The 22,690-nt window shown below is 47.2% G+C and overlaps 1 protein-coding gene and 1 pseudogene across 1 annotated transcript; both read right to left on the reverse strand.

Annotated features, from left to right (window-relative positions):
* Positions 1 to 1,971: 1,971 nt before the first annotated feature.
* LOC136474807 (transcription termination factor MTERF2, chloroplastic-like) lies at positions 1,972 to 4,323 on the reverse strand. Its single transcript, XM_066472373.1, has one exon. The coding sequence runs from the start codon at positions 4,257 to 4,259 to the stop codon at positions 3,117 to 3,119; it is 1,143 nt and encodes a 380-aa protein (XP_066328470.1). The 5' UTR covers positions 4,260 to 4,323; the 3' UTR covers positions 1,972 to 3,116.
* Positions 4,324 to 6,075: 1,752 nt separating this feature from the next.
* Positions 6,076 to 11,909, reverse strand: LOC136470576 (malate synthase, glyoxysomal-like; annotated as a pseudogene).
* Between the last annotated feature and the right edge of the window lie 10,781 nt (positions 11,910 to 22,690).

Raw genomic sequence — 22,690 nt, forward strand, 5'->3', positions numbered from 1 at the left:
CGACGCGCCGGCCTTCGCCGCCGCCGTAGCCACGCCGCCATAGAACCACGGTGGGGGGCACCAAGCTCGGTCCCCGCCTCCTCCATCGACCGTCAAGCCCAGCCCTGCGTAGATCCACCCGGGAGGCCGTCGGATCCACTCAAGGAGGCGCCGGATCCAGCCCAACGGTGCCCCACCGCAGCCGGACCCCGCCGCCACCGCCGCTCAATAGGCCGCCTCGCCCCGGCTGGCCGCCTCCGCCGACCCGGACTCAGGAACAACGGATCCGCCCATGGGGACGGCAAATCCGGTCGTCGGAGCACCGGGGCAGCCTCCACCACGCCGGAGATGGGAACACGACGGCCGCCCGAACGACCGCCCGCGTCGCCCGGGCGAAGAGTGCCCTGCCGCCGCCTTCCTCACGGGCCTGCGCCTCCAGGCACCCGCTCCGGCGACGGCAAGGAGAGAGAGAGAGGAGGGAGGACGCTCGGCGGTGGCGCGGCAAGGAGCCCCCGTGTCGCCTACGGGAGCGACGCGGGGGAGGGGGGGGAGGGGGGCCGTAAAAGATCAGGCATATATTGGCTTCCGAACATGACCATCCAGTACAGTAGGTATATGACAGGGGCACACCGAGGTTGTCAGCACGCGCCACCACTTCCTTGACACGCTCCGGCGCCATGGTGAACAGAAGCCCAACGCGCAAAGAGACACTGGCAACATCACAAAGAGTCAGGCCACACTGCAGCAGGAACTCTATGTTGGGCTTGACCACATTGTCGATGTCTGCGTTAAGGAGGTAGCGGGCCCTCGCGAACGCGGCGAGCACATTCTTGTAAGAGGCGAGGAAGGAGAGGTAGAACGGGAGCCGGGAGATCTCGGTGGGTCTGACAAAGATGGAGGGGATTATGGTAACGAGGCAGGAGATCTCGGAAGCCGATAACCCCATTTGTCGGAGCTGGGCGGCGCGAGGAGTTGAGGTTTTGTCCACCTTGGATGTGAGGAGAGGCGGGTGCCTGGCGATTGCCGCGGTGGTGTGGGCTTGGGAGACGCCGATGCCGGCGAGGAAGGCGCGGACGGCGTCGGGGTTGTCCGGTGACTTGAGGTGGGCGAGGTGCTTGGAGGCCCTCCGAGCTTGCGCTAGGGTGAGGCCGCAGCTAGCGATGAGGTAGTCCTCGGCCACGAATCGGGCGGGCCGCGTGGCGGTCGCGCTGCCGTAGAGGAAGCGATGGTGGAGAGAGGCGCCTCCGGCGCGGAGAGCGGGAAGGAGATGCGTTCGGAGTATTGAGGCGGAAGCGCCGCTCGCGAGGCGCCGACGGCCGGTCTGGGCCTCTGGGGTGGTGTTTTGGTTCAGCAATCAGCATTCCGTATGGGTAGCGTCCTTCTGATTTCTGAATATGAAGGAGATGACTCTCTATCGAGTGATGGCCGCTGAAGTGCCGAGTTCTGACGTCTAAACAAACTCCACCAAATATTATTGGAATTCATTGTGAATGCAGCGAATTGGAAGACGATTTCGATTAAATCGAATGCTCAGCGGTATGCAATTCGCACGGAAGTAGTTAGTTGTCCTGTGAATCAGTGAAGGTTGGTTGCCTCCTGTCAAACGATCAACGACTACTCCATAGCCCCCCTCACCGCTTTTGCAGTCCTCCATGAAAGGAAAGCTCAGGTCACAAAAGCAGTCCTCCATAAAAGTAAAATTCAGGTCACCGCTTCATCAATCATCAGCCAGACCCCAGGAGGGGCACAGGTGCACAGCAATTTATTATTCCCTCCGTTCCAAATTATAAATCACTTTAACTTTTTTGATTCATCCATTTTGCTATGTGTCTAGATATATTATTATATCTAAATGCATAGCAGAATAGATATAAAAAAAAAGCCAAAGCGACTTATAATTTAGAACGGAAGGAGTATCGTGGAACTATTTTTTTATAAAAAAATGATAGGACTATTTCCACGTTGCGGCATCCGTGTTAAAAAACGCGTGATTTTACAATTTTGTTACAATAATATGAACCGATGCAGCCGGGCAGAGTTTCATACAGCCCTGCGCCCCTGCTCAGTCTGAACACATAGCCAAAACACTATACAGCAGAGCAGCAAAGCACTTTCCTCTTAAAGAACAGCAAGAATACAGTTTCCGGGCCTGTGAGCAGGCAGCATCAACTCTGCACCCTGCCAACTTGTCACAGCCCTTGCATTTGTGGGAAGAAATAAATTGCAACAACGATGCCAACTACTGCCAGAAAAAAAGACGGTCCAAACATATAATAACAGAATCAACTCACTTAACAGTGACTAACAAGTACGTGTACCAAAGCTGGTGCCTATCGATGGCTCCTGTAGCTGTCATGTGGATTTATAATAATGAAAACCAAAACAAAGTAATGAGAATACCGCATATACCAATGTAGGATGCTTCAACAAAACCGATATAGTAGAGACTAGAGAGCAGTGCCACACGTCTTAATTCATAAGATGTATTGAGGACTCTACCAGAATGACATTAGTCTTGTACAAACATAATAGATTCATCATCTATATAATAAGTTAGCTGTGAACCAAAGCTAGATCTTCCAAATTCTTCAGAGATACCAAGGCACAATCATAATAAAGGAATGAATAATCAGATGGCCAGAAATTGCATCTAATAGTATGTCCATCTATTGCATCTATAGTATGTCAACCAGGAAGCAAAGGAATTCCAACACCAACCAGGAAGCAAAGGACTGTTGCTGGAGCGCTAACTGACAAGCAATGGATCTGAGACATCACTGGACCACCCACAGTTCAAGCCATTGCCCAATACCTTGAATTGTGGCAATACATTTTGACGTCTACTATGTCACAGCATCGAAGACAGCATCACTTTGTGATGGTTTTCTCAGTGATATACTCTGTGCAAACTAAAAACAAGACTTTCTTCCAAGGTTCCATTGCCTTCACTAGAGCACAGCCGATTTAGAAAGGTTGGGCTGTTGGCCACAACTAAAAGTCAAATATTTATGTGAGTGATCAGATAACCAGATATCTTCCGAAGTGAAAAGAAGATAACATTTTCGCTGCATAAACAGATTCAACATCAATTTGCGAGACAGAATAGACCTGCAACATTTCCAGTAAACATCTCACAGTTATAGTTCGAGGGTTACTTGGCCTCTGCAAGCAGCAGCATAAGCATCTATTAGCCCTGGAAAACTCTTGTTATAAGGGAGAATGAACTTTTCCAAAAATTTCTCCTCTGTTATACAAACCACGCTATAAAAGTCAATCTCTTTGCTCAGCAATCCCTTTGCCTTCAGAATCCTTATTACATAATGCCGGGGCATTAGACGTCTCTCAATGCTATAACTGATAAGTGCCGGTCTGTTCAGTACATATGACGGCTCCATTCCAACCTCCACCTTCAGAAACTCCATAGCGCGACCTAGCTTACTCTCTGAATGTGCTAGAATTGTAGGCGCCTTGCACACCAGATTGCCCAGCTCAGCCTCAGAGCATCCAATAACATTCTTCAGGAAACTGAGCTTTGCATTCAGCCTCCCGGCATTTAAGCTGTAGACGGTGACCAGGGCGTGCTTGAACGCCACAGAGTTGCGCGACACCCCAAGCTCCTCAGCGCGCGCAGCAATTTCCTTCACACGCTGTGACTCTGCTAGGAGGATCCTCGAGCGCAGCAAACAGTGATGGCCAATATTATAGTTAGTTAGGCCGCACTGGCGCAGGAATGCTATGTTGGGCCTGACCACAGTCTGAAGGTCTTGACGGAGCAGGTAGTAGCAGTTCTTTAGGGCGGAATGCACCCTGTCGTAGGATCCCAAAAACGAGATGTAAAAGGCGAGACGAGACATCTTGACGGGGCTAGCCAAGATTTCAGGGGCAACGGTTATGAGACGGGAGATCTGGGGAGGTGAGAGGCCGATTTCGCGTAGCCGGGCAACGCGCGGGGTTAGGGTTTCGTCTACCTTGTAGCAGAGGAGAATCGGGTAGCTCACGACTGCGGCAACGACATCGGCTTCCGTAAGGCCGATGCTGACGAGGAAGGCGCGCACAGCGTCCGGCCTGACGGGGGAACTGAGGTGGTTGATGTACTTGGATGCCTTCCGGGCTTGCGCTAGTGTGAGGCCGCAGCTGGCGACGAGGTAGTCCTCGGCGAAGAATCCGGCGGACGGTGTGGCGGAGGCGGTGGTGCAAAGGCAGATGCGGTGGAGGGAGGCGGATGGGAGCGGAACCGCGGCGCGGAGAGCCGAGAGGAGGCGCTGTTTGAGATGGAGCATTTCGGCGGCGGCGGCGCGCGCAGAGGCGTGCTCGCGTGTGTCTGAACCCAAACGCCTGCCGGCTGCAAGATGGCGACGGCTACCCGAAACCTGAGTACCCGACGGGTTTTACCCAATAAGGAGACGGGTATGGAAGACATTTTGCACCTGCGGATACATTATTGGACGAATTTTTGTACCCATCGGGTATGTGGGTACGGATGTGGGTGTATACTACCCATACCCGCGGGTAAAAAAACCCGCATAAATAATATCCAACCTCTGCAATTTTAGCCCATATAAGTATATAGCCCATATTTGGCCCATATAAGCATATGAGTATATATATTCCAGAACTCCCTCAAACCCTAATCCTCATCCTCACTCCACTCCACCGGCCCATATTTCTGTTTTGCTGCTCTATTGTTGATTTGTTTTGCTGCAAGCTATTATATTTTGGTGTGTGAACTCGGGTATATTGTCGGGTAAGAATTACCTGTCGGGTGTGGGTATGGAATGAATTTTCTACCTGTCTGCGGGTACGGGTAACTCAACGGGTAAAATTTTGATTTAGCGGATGCGGATACGGGTGGCCAGTACCCATCGGGTACGTACCCGTTGCCATCTTGAGCCGGCTCGTTTGGGCCGGGTTTTGGGGAGCCAGGGTTGCTAGGAGCGTAGAGCAACTCCAGATGGGGGGCACGCAAACCAGAGCCCTTTTCATTTGGTGCTCCCCTTATTTTTAATGGCACCGATTTTTCACTTCTACTCTAGCAGCGGCACCTAATTTTAAGCCCCTAAATTCATTCTAGGAGACACTGACAAGTAGGTCCCGCTCGTCATCCTCTATATGTTCTTCCTCCACGGACGATGAATATGCGCACCTCACTTTTTTAACATCCAATTTGTATGTTTTCAAAATTAATTAACACTCGGCATACGAATTCTTACTATTCATGATTTTTTTAAATATTTTCCTCGAGAGCTAGATCTGGCCGCCCACGGCTCCGATCGTAGCTGTCCGCGCTGGCTGCCTGGCTCCGTCCACCCCAGCTCCGTCCATGTGTGTGCACGCGAGGGAGACGGCGCTGACGTCGTGCGCGTGGAACGAGCGCGTTAGAGCAATCCTTTTGTTTGGATAGGGCACAGACAGGGATTGTGACAGAGAATATTGGGTCTGTTCGGTTAGATGACCAACCTCAGATCAGGCTCTAGAGATAGAACTTTAAAACTTGAAAGATCTAATGAACTCTAATCAATGTGATGTACCTACTCCACAAGCTGTTGCTTTTTTTAGTTTGCTTATACTCCCTCAGACCCAAAAAAATAGGATTAAGTCCAATTTTGGTCCCTCAACTATTATGTTGGTCTAATTTTAACCTTCAACTACAAAACCGTCTAATATCGGTGCCCTAACTGTTAAAACCGTTCACTTTTAATACCTGGGCGGAGGACAAACCGATGTTGAGGCCTCTGTTCTTCCCTATCAGTTGCTCGAAACCGGGAAGTGCCTGAATAAAGGTTGTAGTTCTAAGTGCAAGCTTGGGCTAGTAACTTGAACGGGCCAGAGAGCCACAGTGAAATCTAAGAAACACGCACGCCAAAAATCGTGTAGCACTCTGTTTCGGCCGGTGTCCGCGGTCACCGTGTCCGGTCGTCGAGGGCTGAGTGCCTGCTCACCCTGCACCGTGCTGCCTCGCCGCGCCTCGCCGCGCTGTCATAGCAGTTCGCCTGGGCGACCCACTGTCGTGCACATGCCGTGGCTGAGCCGCTCTAGCCTCGCCCTGCCGTCGCCGCTTCTTTGGTCCGTGGCGAGCATGAAGTTGAGCGCGATCCACTAGAGCACGTCCTCTAGGAATGCCCTGCCATTGCTGTCGCGCTTCTTCATGAACCTGGAGAGCAGGTCGTCCGACGGCATCGCCTTGCACGCCGTGATGGCCTCTGTCATGTATTGGTCCACGATCGCGAGGCTCTCGCGGAGGTTCCGCTCATTGCCGATCTGGATGAGGTCCTCCTCTCTGACGCTGGCACCCTCGTGCCCCGCGACGTCGTCGATCTGGTTCGGCCTCCCACCGAGGTGGCCCTCGAAGACCTCCCGGATCGCCAGGATGAGCCCCGGGTGCGCCGCCCACGTGCCGTCGTGCCCCGTGCGCACCTCCCTCAGCTTGTCCTTGTGCACTAGCTCCAGCGCCACCTCGTTCGCTGCCGCGTCGTCCTTGATCGGAATCTGAGCTGCCTACGTGCGATTGAGTTCGTTCGTTGCACGGTTAGTCGCGTGACGTCGACCACGCGCATGCGTGGACGCCGCCGCCGGGGATATACGGTGAGCTTACCATGCTGCCCATGGCGTGGACACCGCGGCGGTGGCAGGTGTGGATGAGGAGGTGGGAGTAGGAGCACATGAAGTGCTGGGCCATGCCGACGAGGGCGCGGTCGGGGAGGAGGCGGTCCGGGTGAGCGCGGAACGTCTTGACGTAGCTGAAGATGTAGTCCCAGCGACCGCAGTTGAGCCCTGCCGAGTGTTCGCGCAGCTCGTGCAGGATCTCGTTCATCTGGAAGACCGCCGGCAATGTCTCCACCAGCACCGTCGCCCGGATGCTCCCTGGCTCGATCCCAGCAGCTTTCTCGGCTCTCTGGAACACCCGGTTCCAAATCCTCGCTTCCCTGTAGGAGACGATGAGCGAGCGTCCAGTGAGTCACGTCACTGCTGCGCACATGGACGTGTGTGGTGCACCGTGCACGCACCACCGAGGCGCGTGTTCATATGGGCCGGGCGTGCAGCATGTACTGCGACGCACGTAGCTGGAGTGCTCCATCTTGGGTAGGTAAAAGAATGGGCTGAGGCCGGCGCCCTGGCAGGCGTGGAAGGCAGCGTGGTTGTGGAAGAAGTAGAGGCCGAAGTTGCGGTCGTTGAGCTTGTACTCCCGCCCGCACGCCGCGTCGCAGAAGCTGATGGTGCTAGCCACGGTGTCCCGCAGGTTGACCTGCCCGTGCATTAGGTTCTCCCACGTCGGCGACAGCGCGTCCTCAAAGTCAGCCTGCCACATTTTTTTTCTTGTCATCTCAGCTCAGAATGGTCGACACATCACATGTGCTTCATCCATCCATCCATTCACCCATGCGTACTCAATCTAGAGCCAAGTTTGCACGCGTGTGTATGCTTACCATGAAGACCTTGGCATCGGAGTTGAGCGCGTTGATGACCATCTTCCACGGCTCGGCGGGCCCCGTGATCTCCATGGCGCGGTCGGCCACGGCCGACGGCACGGGCGTGCACGTCCAGTCCCCGTCGCGCACGAGCCTCGTGGCCGGGTCGAACCACAGCAGCTCGCCGGTGGCGTACCACTGCTGGGCCTCCCGCGCGCTGCTCCATGGCGTAGTGGATGGCGCCGCGGAACTCGCGCTGCAGGCCGGCCATAAAGGCCAGCGCGTCGCGGGTGAGGATGGACGCGAACTCTCGGTCGTATCGGCCCCGGCGACGCCGCGGGGCATGAGGGCGCTAGCGTCAGAGAGGAGGACCTCATCCAGCCGCGGCGAGGCAGCACGGTGCAGGGCGAGCAGGCGCTCGGCCCTCAACAACCGGACGTGGTGACCGCGGACATCGGCCGAAACAAAGTGATGCACGATTTTTGGCGTGCGTGTTTCTTAGATTTCACTGTGGCACTCTGGCCCGTTTAAGTTACTAGCCCTAAGCTTGCACTTAGAACTACAACCTTTATTCAGGGCACTTACCGGTTTTGAGCAACTGGCACGGTGAAAGGACCTAGGATGCCGCCTAGAGGGGGGTGAATAGGCGTTTCTGAAAATTAACACCTTTAAATGCGGAAACAATTAGTAAAGGGAGTTTCCAAATTGGAAACTCCAAATAAGAGTAATACCACCCCTCACAAGTTAGCCACACAGTGTACAAGGTATAAAGAATATATCTAGAAGCTACAACCCTGCAACACAAAGTTAGAACTGCGAATAAATATTTTCAGCACAGAGCTCTAATACCGGACGTGTCCGGTATGAATACCGGACGTGTCCGGTATGCACGGTTTCTGCAGAACAGCCCCGAACTTGCTCCTTTTCGATTTCTATCTTCAAACCAAACTGCAGGTACCTACTAGAGATATCAATATACACAGAGAACCTGCACAAGAGCTGGAGCAACACAAATATCAAATGAAATGCGAATTGAGACACGATATTTGTTTTACCGAAGTTCGGACTCGTTCGAGTCCTACTCTCCGTTGAGGGGGCTACGGGCGACCCAGCGAAGGTCAGCCCTAGAGGGTACCACGAAGGTCACTCTAGCCGGAGTCTTTTCCAACTCCTTTTCCTCCTTCCACTAAATGATTCCTGAGGCGGCGGAATCGACCGTTACAAACTTTCTGTGGCACACCACAATCTCTCGGGTGCTCTCGGCGACTGCCTAACCGTCTAGGACCAAGAGTCCAAGAGTAACAAATGCGAATCATGAGATTGACAATATGCACAAGTGCTCAAGTGGTGGCTTGCTCTCTTTTTCAAATTCTCTCTTAACCCACAAATGGATTTTGCAATTTGTATCACACACTCACTAAGAGAGGGTTTAGGAGAGTTGGCAAGGCTCAAAAACGTGTGTGTATATCAGCAGAATCAGCAGCCTCCAAAGGTGGAGGCTTGGGGGTATTTATAGCCCCCTTGAAAAACTAGCCGTTTTATAGCCGTTGCCATACCGGACACGTCCGGTATGACTTACACTGCGCCAACGGTAACTAAGTTACAGTGATGTTGTGAGGCGTCGGAACTCCCGATGAATGCCTGGACTTCCGACCGTCGGAACTCCCGACTCACGTCGGAACTCCTGACCCTCAGCAAATTTGAAAACCATGTAACTGAGTTAAAGTTAGTGAGGTGTCGGAACTCCCGACGCATTGCCGGAACTCCCGACTCACGTCGGAACTCCCGACCCTCAAGGCTTTTGAAAACTAGCCGTTGGCCGTTGGTCGTGCATACCGGACACGTCCGGTATGAATACCAGAGACATCCGGTATGACCAGGACAGTGAACCCTCCAAGGCAGTTAAAATGCGAGACGTCGGAACTCCCGACCATTGCCGGAACTCGCGACCGTCGGAACTCCCGGCCTACGTCGGAACTCCCGACGAACCAACCCGAGAACAATAATTTTACAGCTGCTGGACAAATACCGGACACGTCCGGTATGAATACCGGACACGTCCAGTATTGCCAGACCAACAAGAAATCAGTTAGCTCTTTTGTCTCTCAAATACTCAAACTCACATGAGTTGACTTGAGCACTTATGAAGCATTATCTATCAACATGATGCATCCCTCTTAATAGTACGACATACCTAATAAACTCAAGATCAAAGGAAAAATGAATTTATACCACTTGAGTTGATCTCTTTTGAATTGATGCCGTCCCTTTCAATCTTCATCAAGTAAGGGTGCTAACATGTTGATATTGATCTTTTCACTTGAGCATAGCCATCTTGAGCATGTGACTTGATTCCATTCATCAAATTTGAATAATCCCAAATGTATCAAGTCACTTCCATCAAACACTCCAATAGTGATTTGATCCTCCACATAAACATGAACATCATAGCTTGATTAGTACCTCAACTAAATGCAAGTACTTCCTTCTTCACCCTAGCTAGGTTCTTCGGCCGCCAAGCCGTCGCTTGCCCTTCACCCTTGCTTAGTACCTCGAAGCCTTTCCTTGCTATCTTCACCATCTCAAGCCATCAAGTCACATCTTGTGTTGAATCATCCATTCATTGTATTGTTATCTTTTTCATTTCAATTTAGCAAGCTTCAAATATGAGACCAATTCCATATGCAATCCCTTATGTCTCATTAATTAATTCTTACAAGCTTGCTTTCACATAGTACATGGAAATCCCACAATAAATAAGCCTTTGCATGAATTCCATTTGCATTGTTGTCTTGTGCTTGAACTAGATTGTTTATACAACAACACATCATTTTGGCTTTCATTAAGTACCTGTGAGATAACCTATTACCTGTCCACACTTAGCAAATGGGTTAGTCCTTTAATCACGTTGTCATTCAATCATCCAAAACCCACTAAAGGGCTAGATGCACTTTCAATCTCCCCCTTTTTGGTGATTGATGACAACTTGATTAAAGCTTACACAAGAATATAAACATTTAAGACTTTTGGGTTCAATGATTTATGAGAGGCTCCCCCTTAATATGTGCTTATGATTAGAATTCACAAAATGACCTCAAATGTCAATTGCACATACTAAAACATATAGGAGACTCCCCCTAAATCATTGCATCCGTGGGGTGCATGTGTGTGTGACAAAGTGAAACCGTGATGCATATGACAAGATATATCACACAAGAATAAATATAAAGGCATCACATCAATATTTTCATTCTAACATGCATAGACCTTATGAAAATAAATACAACACATGTATGTCACACATAGCACTCATTACACATTTTCTCAAGTCCAGAAACCACTGATATATAAATAAAGATCATGTCTCAAGAGATACATAGATAAAGCATAAGTGAATCTCATCTCTCACATGATACAAACTGTCTCAAACCCAAGATACATCAATGAAGCTCAAAAACGAAAACTACAGCCTGCAGTACATAGCATCAGGTACAAAGATAAGCCAAATGAAACAAATATCCTGAAGCTTTAATCAGTCTCTCTCCCCCTTTGTCATCCATCACCACAAAGGTCCAACAATGACAAACTAAGGACAAAAGGGGCTGCAAGCTGTATCTGATCTCTGGCATCACTCATCATCATCATCATCTCTCCCAGCATCCTGTCATCTGAGCATGTAACACCGAGCTGGACGAGAACCACCTACGCCAGATGGGTCATAGCCACCAGACCCGTAGTAGCCGCCACCACCAGTGAGGTCACTCCACCAGTCAGAAGCATAGTCATCTATAGAACTAGGACGTGGCTGAGAGTGAGTAGGCACACGAGCCTATAGTGGTAGTGTCAGGGTGCTCTGGTGCCTGCTGCTGCTGCTGTCTCTGAAGGAACTCAGCATACTCTCTGTCGTATCTGGCCTGCTGCTGCTCCTCAGTCTCATGCTCACTAGCTGCCTCATCTGATAGTGGAGACCTAGGAGGATCAAGCTCAAGCCTAGAAGCAATTTGCTTCAAGGTTCGAGTATCCTTCCTCCTAGCCTCCCTCTCCTTCTGCTTGCCGGGTCTGGATGTCCCTGGCACATCCCAAATATGGAGCTGAAAAGCCTGTAGGATAGGCGAGGGAGGACTGCCACGGCATGAAGTAGAACGTGAAGGAGCACGTGGTGAAGGTGAAGCTCCTGCTGGTGCACCACTCTTAGGTGCATCTGCCTCTGGTGCTGCTGCTGCTCCTCCTGGTCCTGCTAGGAGGTAACCCTGTCTCAGGCAGATCTGCAACAATCTTCAGGGCCTTGTGAATCTTGTCATACTCGAATGTGTGCCCTGTCACCTGCTCAATCATATACATGATATAGGGAGCAAATCCACATCCCTTAAGTGGCCTCTCTCCCACACTCCTGATCTCTGACCAAATGAAGTCAAATACGCTGAAAGGCCGAGCATCAGGTGCCATCCTGTGGAGCAGGTTCCTAGAGTAATCTGCAATGTTGCCCTTGTCTCCACCCTTGCAGTCAATAGTCTTCCTGAACATCCTGTCCTAGGTATCCTGTAAGGTAGGGTGAAGACCTAGAACCTTCCCCACTGCTCCTCTCTCACCTCCTGGTGGATACATATAGGCGAGCTGCTCAGGAGGTAACACCTGCTCGGTGTGGATCCTGTCCCTCTAGAGATCATCCTCTGAGAAGCCAAGCTGAGCGGCAAAAACATCATAGTCAACACTGTACCACTGGCCCTCAAGCATCCAGTGCATCCGCCTCTCATCCTCCTCAACGAACAGAGTAGCATAGAACTGAGCTACTACCTCTGTGTTCCTAGTCATGCTAGAACTCCATGATCTCATAAACCCTAGTGCGCTGGCAAATAGCAATGGCATGATCAACTGAGGCCTTCTGCAACTCTCTAATGTACTGCCAGTCAATCCACTGAGACCTGGCAATCACTGGGTTCCTGGTGAGAATCACACTAGAGTAGTAAGTCCAGGTGAAAAGCTGTCTGGAAGCGGTGATCAGTACTAACCTTAGGTAAGCCTCTCGGATCAACCCTTCGCTCATCTCTAGCTTTCCTGGTCATACCCTTTCCCCTGTAGTCAACTCTAGGAACATAAGAGGGCACATTGGGCAAACGTGTCTCAAGGAGACCATAATGCATACCCTGACCAGGCTGGTGCTGAACTAGAGGAACTGGCTCCTCCTCCTCAATCTCCTGCTCCTCATCTGAGCTATCACCATCTGATCCTCTGTCAGTGCTCTTCCTCTTTCTTTCTTCTCTAGACTCCACTCTGAACTCATCAGTGTCAGTGTCAGAAGAAGAGCTCCCTGATCCCTCTGCATACTGAGCTGCTGCACTAGAGGCAGCTCTGGTAGACCTCCTGCTGGTTGGCTTGAATCCTAGGATGCATTTCCTAGTCTTGCCTTCTTGTACTTTTCAAGTGCGGGATCATGCCTGTGCTTGGACCTCGGCTCCTAGTCGTCCACTCATGGCTGCTGTCCTGTATCCAAAGATTTTCAAGAAATTTCAGATACATGCCCAAAATTTAATCTCGAATTGCAATTTAGACGTAGAATCTTTGATCCATGGTTTTACATCCATCTTTGACACACAACTGTCAATAGGTTTGCAAAACGAAGATACAAAAGAAGCTAAGCCTAACATACAATTCTAATATTGGATTGAATCAAAAGGAAGCAGAGGAGCTGCTCTGCTGGGCCATACAGGACACGTCCGGTAGCATACCGGACACGTCCGATATGGGCGCCCAGCAACCCTAACTAGGGTTCCTTGATTCAAACCATCACGGATCAATTCCAAACTTTGGGCATTGCTTCTATATCACCAATGCAGCATATTGACCGAAGGAATTTCAAAATCATGCATTGACCATGTAGATCGGACGAGGTCCGTGATTAGGGTACCTTGAGAGGAGAGATGAGAAGGCGATGTGAAATCCAAATCCCCGCGCTTTCAACCTTGATGCAAGCCTTCTCCAATGCAATCTCCCTCTCTCCTTTTTCTTGGTGAAGTCCTCGGTCGCCCTAGGTGAGGAAGAAGTCGGCGGCTGGGTTGGTTGGAAGGAGACAAGCCTGTCTGGGCCGAAGGGGTACGCTCAGTTTTATAGCCCCGCTCATACCGGACACGTCCGGTAGCATACCGGACACGTCCGGTATACGCGGGCTGGCCCAAGTTATTCCAAAATGTGTTTTCTCTCTTCCAATCCCCTTTTCTGTTATTTCTCAGTCCAAAAAGGTATATAATCTTGATCCAAACTGAGTATCATCACTTTTCTTATCCAATGCCATAAAATGATTTTCTCTTATCCAAATATTTGGCATATAACAAGATTTCGCTTACTTGAGAGAGATAGAGTGAGACAAAGTAGATTGTGGACTTAAGAAAGCCATGCCATGTGTGATTAGCCAATCAAACAATCAAGGAGAGCTATAATCATCACATGACAAGGCTAGGTCACAAAGACCAAGATTCAAATAGTTTTTCAAATTCACACCACCTACACATGCTAGTTATGGGTTTTGAAAAACATCTCTCCTATGTCACACAAATGCACATTCTAACATATAAAGGGCCTTAGATGCACTTACAATGTATGTATGTAAACACATACCTTTGCCTTGAGCCCACAAGAATACCACTAAGAAGATAAATAGCATGATGATCTTTATGTTGACCTCAATTGCCAAATAATCATGCTAGATACATTTTCATCCAAAGAACTACAAAGAATGCTAGATAAATTTGTTAGTCCACAATGGTGCAAAATAGAAATTTAGCTCCCCCTAAATAAGTGCTTCAAGTAATTTGAATGACTTTCAACAAGCACTTTATTCTATTAAGAATTTGAGAGCCAATTTTCCTATTTTGACCACAACCAAATAATTTGCCATAAGTAAATTTGAGTATAAGAGATGCTCACAATCCACTTAGATTTGGTAAACCACAAGCTTCTGAGTAAATTGAGGATATATGAAATATATGGATCAAGAACTCAGTTGCTTATCCAATTAGTGTTCTGGTTCCTACAATACCTGGACACGTCCGGTAGGTATACCGACACGTTCGGAATACACAGAACAGAAACACTCAATTTCTGTCCCTGGCCATACCGGACACGTCCGATAGTAATACCGGACACGTCCGATAGGTGCAGGACAGAACCAATTAATTCGCTTGCTTGTGATTCTTCGTTTAGCTCTAGTATTTATTGTAACTTGCATCTCAACAAATGAATTGGTTTACTAGAGAGCCGTTAAAAGCATCATATGGCAAAGTAAAATTCTTTTAATTGAATCTAATTAGCCACTTTCATTATTTCACAAATGTACCTATTTGTGAGCTATAGAACACGAAACGAACAAAGTGGCTATCCTAAAAGGTTTAGGTACTTGTTACCAATGGTGAGGATGAAATATATGATATATTCATTGAATTATCTTGGGTCAACCATATAAGAGATTATGATAAGAATTGGTTGATAGATTGAGTGAATATTGTCAAATTGCTTGCTCAACCACCCCGAAGCCTTCATCTCATCACCAAGTACCTACATCATTAACCTAAGCACACTTTGGTACCCAACTCTTGTTGGGTCCTTTTGAGTTAGTCAACAAGTGCTTAGGCACCCAAATGGCTTTAGCACTAGTTTGTGGTGAACACATCACCTTGCTAGTGCTAACTCCATTTGTGGTCTTCCTAAGCATATCATTATAAACAAATGTGTTCGGCTTAGGGAGTTACCATTTGGGCATTCATAGCTTAGATGCCCCTTTCTTCTACAAGCATAGCATATGCGGCCTTTGTTTGCTCTATGCTTGCTTTGCTTGTATGGACATCTATCAACCTTGTGGCCCATCTCATTGCATCCATAGCATCTTCTTGTTGCAACTTGGGCTTCCTTTCTTGCCTCTTTGTACATTGGGCATTTCTTGGTAGGATGCCCTCAACTTCTTGCTCATGAGACAAGTGCTTTGTCCATCACTCTTCATTTGCTTGGCCTCCTTGGTAGAAGCCTTTTGATTGGCGGCTTCAACCTTGTCGGCCCAACTCTTGTGTGGACACATAGCCCACTCATGTCCATACAATCCACAACCATAGCACATCCTTTTTCCATGTTTCTTGCTCTTGGTTGTGTTGGCCTTGCTTGAGATGTGATTCCTTTGTTGGGTTTTGGAGGAAGCAAGGTTTGAACCCTTCTCAAGCTTCTTCACCATGTTATCACGGTTATCTTGAGAAGGTTGTGCTTTCTCCTTACCCTTCAATCGAATCACATCTTTCTTTAATCTTTTCACCTCTTCTTTGAGCTCTATGTTTTCTATGAGATTTAGCTCAATCGAAGATTGGCTTGCTTGAGGAGCACACTCATTAGTACAAGAAACATTTAATTGAGATGGTGTACTAGTGAGTGGATGTGTGAGAGGTTGAGAAAATTTTACCGATGTAATCACAACCTCATGAGCCACCTCAAGCATGATGCTTGATTCTACTACTTCATCATGAGAGCACTTTAGATGAACATAGTTTGCTTGTAGCACATTATACTTGCTTGATAGTTCATCTAGCCTTGCCTTGAGCTCAAAGTTTTCCTTCTCTAGTTGTGAAACACTAGAAGAGGAGTTAGTAACTAAAGCATGCTCAATTGACAATTTTTCATACCTTTCACTTAGAGCCTTTAGTTCTTCCATCTTGGAGATGAGAAACAATTCTTGCTTTTGAAGTGATTGCTCTTGCTTCTCAATCTCTTCTTCAAGCTCATCATTCTTTTCAACTATCTTCATGATGATGAACTTGTCTTTGCGGTTGAGATGATCAAGGTTGTAGTTGTCTTCAACTTCAACATCACTCTCATCTTGATCATCTACTTGTGCTTTCTCCTTTTCTTGATCTTTCTTGTTACTCTTTTTCTTGCTTTTCTTGGCCATGAGACACAAGTGATGAGTATCATGAGATACTGAGGTTGACTCATCACTTGGTCGCCACCGGGCTTGAGCATCGTTGCAAACAGCTGCTTGCTGGTCTGCTGCCTCGGCCATACCGGACACGTCCGGTAGGCATACCGGACACGTCCGGTATGTGCAGGCAGACAGCAGGTCATGAGCTGCTTGCACTTCTTGCTCCGGCTCGGTGCTCTTGAGGTCTTGTGAGGCTTCTTTGCTGTATGATGACACAATGGACATACTTTCCATTGACTCGATCTCAAGTGCATCATCACATTTGGATTTTCCATATAAATCAAAAAGTCTAGTCCAAATGAGATGAGCACTCTCCGGAGGTGGTTGTCCATTGAAGATTGCCTCATCTTGAACCTCTACACTCAATGTACTCAAAATAATATTAATAGCTTGAGCATTGAGTTGCACGCATATCTCTTCCTCTTTTGACAAATTTTTGTAGTTGCTCCAATCAACTATAGAAAGAGGTATGCTTGCATCCACAATATGCTCAACAAGAGGACTAATGTCTCTAAAAGCATTGAGTACATGTATTGACCAAGGTAGAAAGTTTGAACCATCATTTTGGAGAAGCACCGGCTCCAACTCGATAGGCGTCGACAATCCTTTTCTCACGGCGATGAAGCTTTAGGTGAGAACCTTGCTCTGATACCAATTGAAAGGACCTAGGATGCCGCCTAGAGGGGAGGTGAATAGGCGTTTCTGAAAATTAACACCTTTAAATGCGGAAAACAATTAGTAAAGGGAGTTTCCAAAATGGAAACTCCAAATAAGAGTAATACCACCCCTCACAAGTTAGCCTACATAGTGTACAAGGTATAAAGAATATATCTAGAAGCTATAACCCTGCAACACAAAGTTAGAACTGCGAATAAATATTTTAGCACAGAGCTCTAATATCGGACGTGTCTGGTATGAATACCGGACGTGTCCGGTATGCACGGTTTCTGTAGAACAGCCCCGAACTTGCTCCTTTCGATTTCTATCTTCAAACCAAACTCTAAGGTACCTACTAGAGATATCAATATACACAGAGAACCTGCACAAGAGCTGGAGCAACACAAATATCAAATGAAATGCTGAATTGAGACACGATATTTGTTTTACCGAAGTTCGGACTCGTTCGAGTCCTACTCTCCGTTGAGGGGGCTGCGGGCGACCCAGCGAAGGTCAGCCCTAGAGGGTACCACGAAGGTCACTCTAGCCGGAGTCTTTTCCAACTCCTTTTCCTCCTTCCACTAAATGATTCCGAGGCGGCGGAATCGACCGTTACAAACTTTCCGTGGCACACCACAATCTCTTGGGTGCTCTCCGGCGACGCCTAACCGTCTAGGACCGAAGAGTCCAAGAGTAACAAATGCGAATCACGAGATTGACAATATGCACAAGTGCTCAAGTGGTGGCTTGCTCTCTTTTTCAAATTCTCTCTTAACCCACAAATGGATTTTGCAATTTGTATCACACACTCACTAAGAGAGGGTTTAGGAGAGTTGGCAAGGCTCAAAAACATGTGTGTGTATCAGCAGAATCAGCAGCCTCCAAAGGTAGAGGCTTGGGGGTATTTATAGCCCCAATGAAAAACTAGCCGTTTTATAGCCGTTGCCATACCGCATACCGGACACGTCCGATATTACTTACAATGCGCCAACAGTAAGTAAGTTACAGTGATGTTGTGAGGCGTCGGAACTCCCGATGAATGTCGGGACTTCCGACCGTCAGAACTCCTGACTCACGTCGGAATTCTCGACCCTCAGCAAATTTGAAAACCATGTAACTGAGTTAAAGTTAGTGAGGTGTCGGAACTCCCGACCGTCGAAACTCCCAACTCACGTCAGAACTCCTGACCCTCAAGGCTTTTGAAAACTAGCCATTGGCCTCTGGTTGTGCATACCGGACACGTCTGGTATGAATACCAGACACGTCCGGTATGACCAGGACAGTGAACCCTACAAGACAGTTAAAGTGCGAGACGTCAGAACTCCCGACCATTGCGGGAACTCCCGACCGTCGGAACTCCCAGCCTACGTCGGAACTCCCGATGAACCAACCCGAGAACAATAATTTTACAGCTGCTGGACAAATACCGGACACGTCCGGTATGAATACTGGACACATCTGGTATTGCCAGACCAGCAAGAAATCAGTTAGCTCTTTTGTCTCTCAAATACTCAAAACTCACATGGGTTGACTTGAGCACTTATGAAACATTATCTATCAACATGATGCATCCCTCTTAATAGTACGGCATACCTAATAAACTCAAGATCAAAGGAAAAAAGAATTTATACCACTTGAGTTGATCTCTTTTGAATTGATGCCGTCCCTTTCAATCTTCATCAAGTAAGGGTGCTAACATGTTGATATTGATCTTTTAACTTGAGCATAGCCATCTTGAGCATGTGACTTGATTCCATTCATCAAATTTGAATAATCCCAAATGTATCAAGTCACTTCCATCAAACACTCCAATAGTGATTTGATCCTCCACATAAACATGAACATCATAGCTTGATTAGTACCTCAACTAAATGCAAGTACTTCCTTCTTCACCCTAGCTAGGTTCTTCGGCCGCCAAGCCAGTCGCTTGCCCTTCACCCTTGCTTAGTACCTCGAAGCCTTTCCTTGCTATCTTCACCATCTCAAGCCATCAAGTCACATCTTGTGTTGAATCATCCATTCATATGTATTGTTATCTTTTTCATTTCAATTTAGCAAGCTTCAAATATGAGACCATTCCATATGCAATCCCTCATGTCTCATTAACTAATACTCACGAGCTTGCTTTCACATAGTACATGGAAATCCCACAATAAATAAGCATTTGCATGAATTCCATTTGCATTGTTGTCTTGTGCTTGAACTAGATTGTTTATACAACAACACATCATTTTGGCTTTCATTAAGTGCCTGTGAGATACCTTATTACCTGTTCACACTTAGCAAACGGGTTAGACCTTTAATCACGTTGTCATTCAATCATCCAAAACCCACTAAAGGGCTGGACGCACTTTCACAGGGAAGAATAGAGGCCTCAACATCGGTTTGTCAGGCTGTGCAGCGTGGGGAGGGAGGCGTGGTCAAAACTGCTCAACCTCGGTCAAAACAGCCTTGCCCCTGCCCAGATGTTAAAAGTGAACGGTTTTGACAGTTGGGGTACCAGTACTAGACGGTTTTGTACTTGAGGGTTAAAATTAGACCAACACAATAGTTGATGGGTTAAAAGTGGACTTAATCTCAAAAAATACAATTCTAGTATAGTACCTTATTATCTTAAGTCTAACCAACTATATATAAAAACGTATTAATATTCATGATATCAAGTGTCATTAGATTTATCATGAGATATATTTCCATAGTAACTTATTTGGTGTCGTAACATTAATATTTTTATTTATTTATTTATTTATTATTTACTTAAACCAAGTATGCACCTAGAATTGTATTTTTTTTCTAGGACGGAGATAATTTGACTGAGTGTGTGCAATCATAGTTTAATCTGTAGCCATATAACTACAATTGGTTTCTACCTGTCTGCCACTTAAACTATATTGATTTCTAGTTTGGCACAAAATTACACTACTGTGACAGAATAGGAAATTACCGTCGAACCATCATTGCCGGGTACGCTGAAGCCGGCAGTGATTGTGCTTCACCGCCGGGTCATAAGTGCAGGACCGGTCAATGTTTGGAGATCGTTATCATCAGGGTAGTGACATATCTGTACCGGATTTGTCCACCGACCGGAAGTGATAGCTGGGATAGGTAGTGGTATTTTACGGCCGCTTTTTGGTTTGACCCAGTAGCGACATTATGACATCATTGCTAGGTTTTTGGTTGACTCGATAGTGTTATGTGCTATTGGATCCACTGACCACCAATTTTATTTATTTTCCACTGTTAGATCCATCTGCCATTGCTTCTACTCGTAGGGCCTGTTTGCTTCTCAGCCGGGCAAACTTGCCTGCAGCGAGCAGCGTTCCCAGGCGTCCGATTTGGGGTTATGATGCGTGCCTGGTTCGCCTGCTGCCTGGGAGGCACTCAAGCAAAAAGGCCTATAAATCATGTGTCCGGACGATTGAGCTCTTCTACTCCCACACAACCACATTCCCACGCACCTTCCCTTCGTAGTTAGTTGTTGTTCGAAGGTACACTCTTTGGGAAGGAATCATGTTTCTAGAAGAAAGCCCTCCATGTACACCTTCGGTACTAGAAGAAGCTTTGTAAAGATGGAACCACACTGGATTGAAGGCGAGGCTTTGTTTAGATTGCAACTTTTTTTCAACCTGATAAATAGTACCACTTTCGTCTTATTTGGCAAATATTGTCCAATCGTGGACCAACTAGGCTCAAAAGATTCATCTCGTGATTTCCAACTAAACCGTGTAATTAGTTATTTTTTTACCTACATTTAATACTCCATACAAGCGACTAAAAATTGATGTAATGGAGAGAGAGTGAAAAAACTTGGAACTTTGATGGCATCTAAACAAGGCCCGAGTTGGACGAAATGCTAGCGTGATCTTCCCCACCCCCCTTGTTGGTTGTTGGTTATAGAAGAAGTTTTGTGCACTATCTATACTCGTCGGAGGGGTTATTATGTATTTGTATATATAATTGGCAGAGGGGCTTATGTGTGTGTGCGTTGGGTGCTGCTACTTTTCTATCCTTTGTTTCAGGCGGCAAATGTGGCTCAGACACCCCCCTCCCCCCCCCCCCCTCCCTTGCAGAATCCAGAATGTCATCTACCTCACGGATTGCCTGGCAACGCTCAGAGCTTCTAATCCGCTTCCACAACGAGACCATTCGATTCCGAGCCATGTCTTACGGGGACTAGAGGCTGTTTGGTTGGTGGAAAAAAAGGCTCACCAAAATTTAGTCATGTTCAAGTTAGGGCTATATCAAAACAGAGATAATAAAATTGTGTTTGATTGTAGCTGAGCCAAAGTTTGGCTAAATTAGAAGCAGCAAAATATATATTTGGATTGCGGCCCAAAAGAGGGGAAATTTATATATATGTATGACATGTGAGACCTGTATATTAGCAAAATTTATTTTAATAAAAGATAGTCAGTTGAGATCTTGTTTTGCATATTAGCCCTTGTTTAGTTCCCACCCAAAACTTTATACCCTGTCATATCGAATGTTTGACACATGAATGGAGTATTAAATATAAACTAAAAAATAACTAATTGCACAGTTTGCGACTAATTTGCGAGACGAATCTTTTAAGCCTAATTAGTTCATAATTTGACAATAAAGTGCTACAGTAACACATGCGCTAATGACGGATTAATTAGACTTAATAAATTCGTCTCGCGGTTTACTGGCGGATTCTGTAATTTATTTTTTTATTAGTATCCGAACACCCTTATGTAACACCCGATGTGACGTTCCAAAACTTTATACGCTGGATCTAAACAAGGCCTTATTTAATTGATTTTGGTGTAAACAGTTCCCGAATCCAATATGTTTGAGAGATATTTAGATTCAAATTCAAATATATAAATTCTTTTAAAATCTAACCACAAAACTACCTGAGCCAAATCAGGGCCAATATTTTGGTCGCCCGCGTCCTACCCGCCTTCGTACTACTATGGTCATTGCCAGAATTTCATCGGCCTGACAAACTAGGGTATTTTTTGAAGCAAAAGGTGGCCAATTTTTATTGGCTGAAATTTTGGCCTGGCTTCCTGGCCACACCATCCATGAGTTCGTCAAGATCGCAGAGGTTATCAACTATCAACAACATGTAGCCATCTAGAGGAGACGTGGGTACAGTTGTCGAAATTCGGTTCCAAGTTGGGCCTCGTTTAGATTGAGGTTACGAATCAGTATTTGGCACGGTAGCATTTTCGTTTGTATTTAACAATTATTGTCCAATTATAGCCTAACTAGGCTCAAAGATTCGTCTCATAATTTACAATCAAACTGTGTAATTAGTTATTTTTTATCTACATTTAATACTTCATGTATGTGTCTAAAAATTTGATGTGATGGAAAGAAAGTGAAAAAACTTACCATCTAAACACGGCCTTGGTGATTCTCCATGCCGCTAGCGCTGAATCTCGAGTGTTTCGCGAACCCAAATAGTGAAATCGTGGTTGGACTTTTTTTTTTGAGCAACTGAAATCGTGGTTGGATTGGACTTTGTAGTTTGTTGATTGGGCCGGCCCAGTAACAAAACCCAAACGTCTTCCGTCTACCACATTGGCCGGAGGAGAGTCGCAGACCACAGCGTCGGCCGCCGCACCCAAACGGCGCTGGCGAGCAGCGATGCTCCGCCTCCGAGGCCACCTCCTTTCCGCTGTCCGCGCCGCCTCGCCTCTCCCCGCCGCATCCTTCTTCCCCCTCC

This window comes from Miscanthus floridulus, chromosome 8 (genome assembly GCF_019320115.1).
Source record: "Miscanthus floridulus cultivar M001 chromosome 8, ASM1932011v1, whole genome shotgun sequence".
Lineage (NCBI taxonomy): Eukaryota > Viridiplantae > Streptophyta > Magnoliopsida > Poales > Poaceae > Miscanthus > Miscanthus floridulus.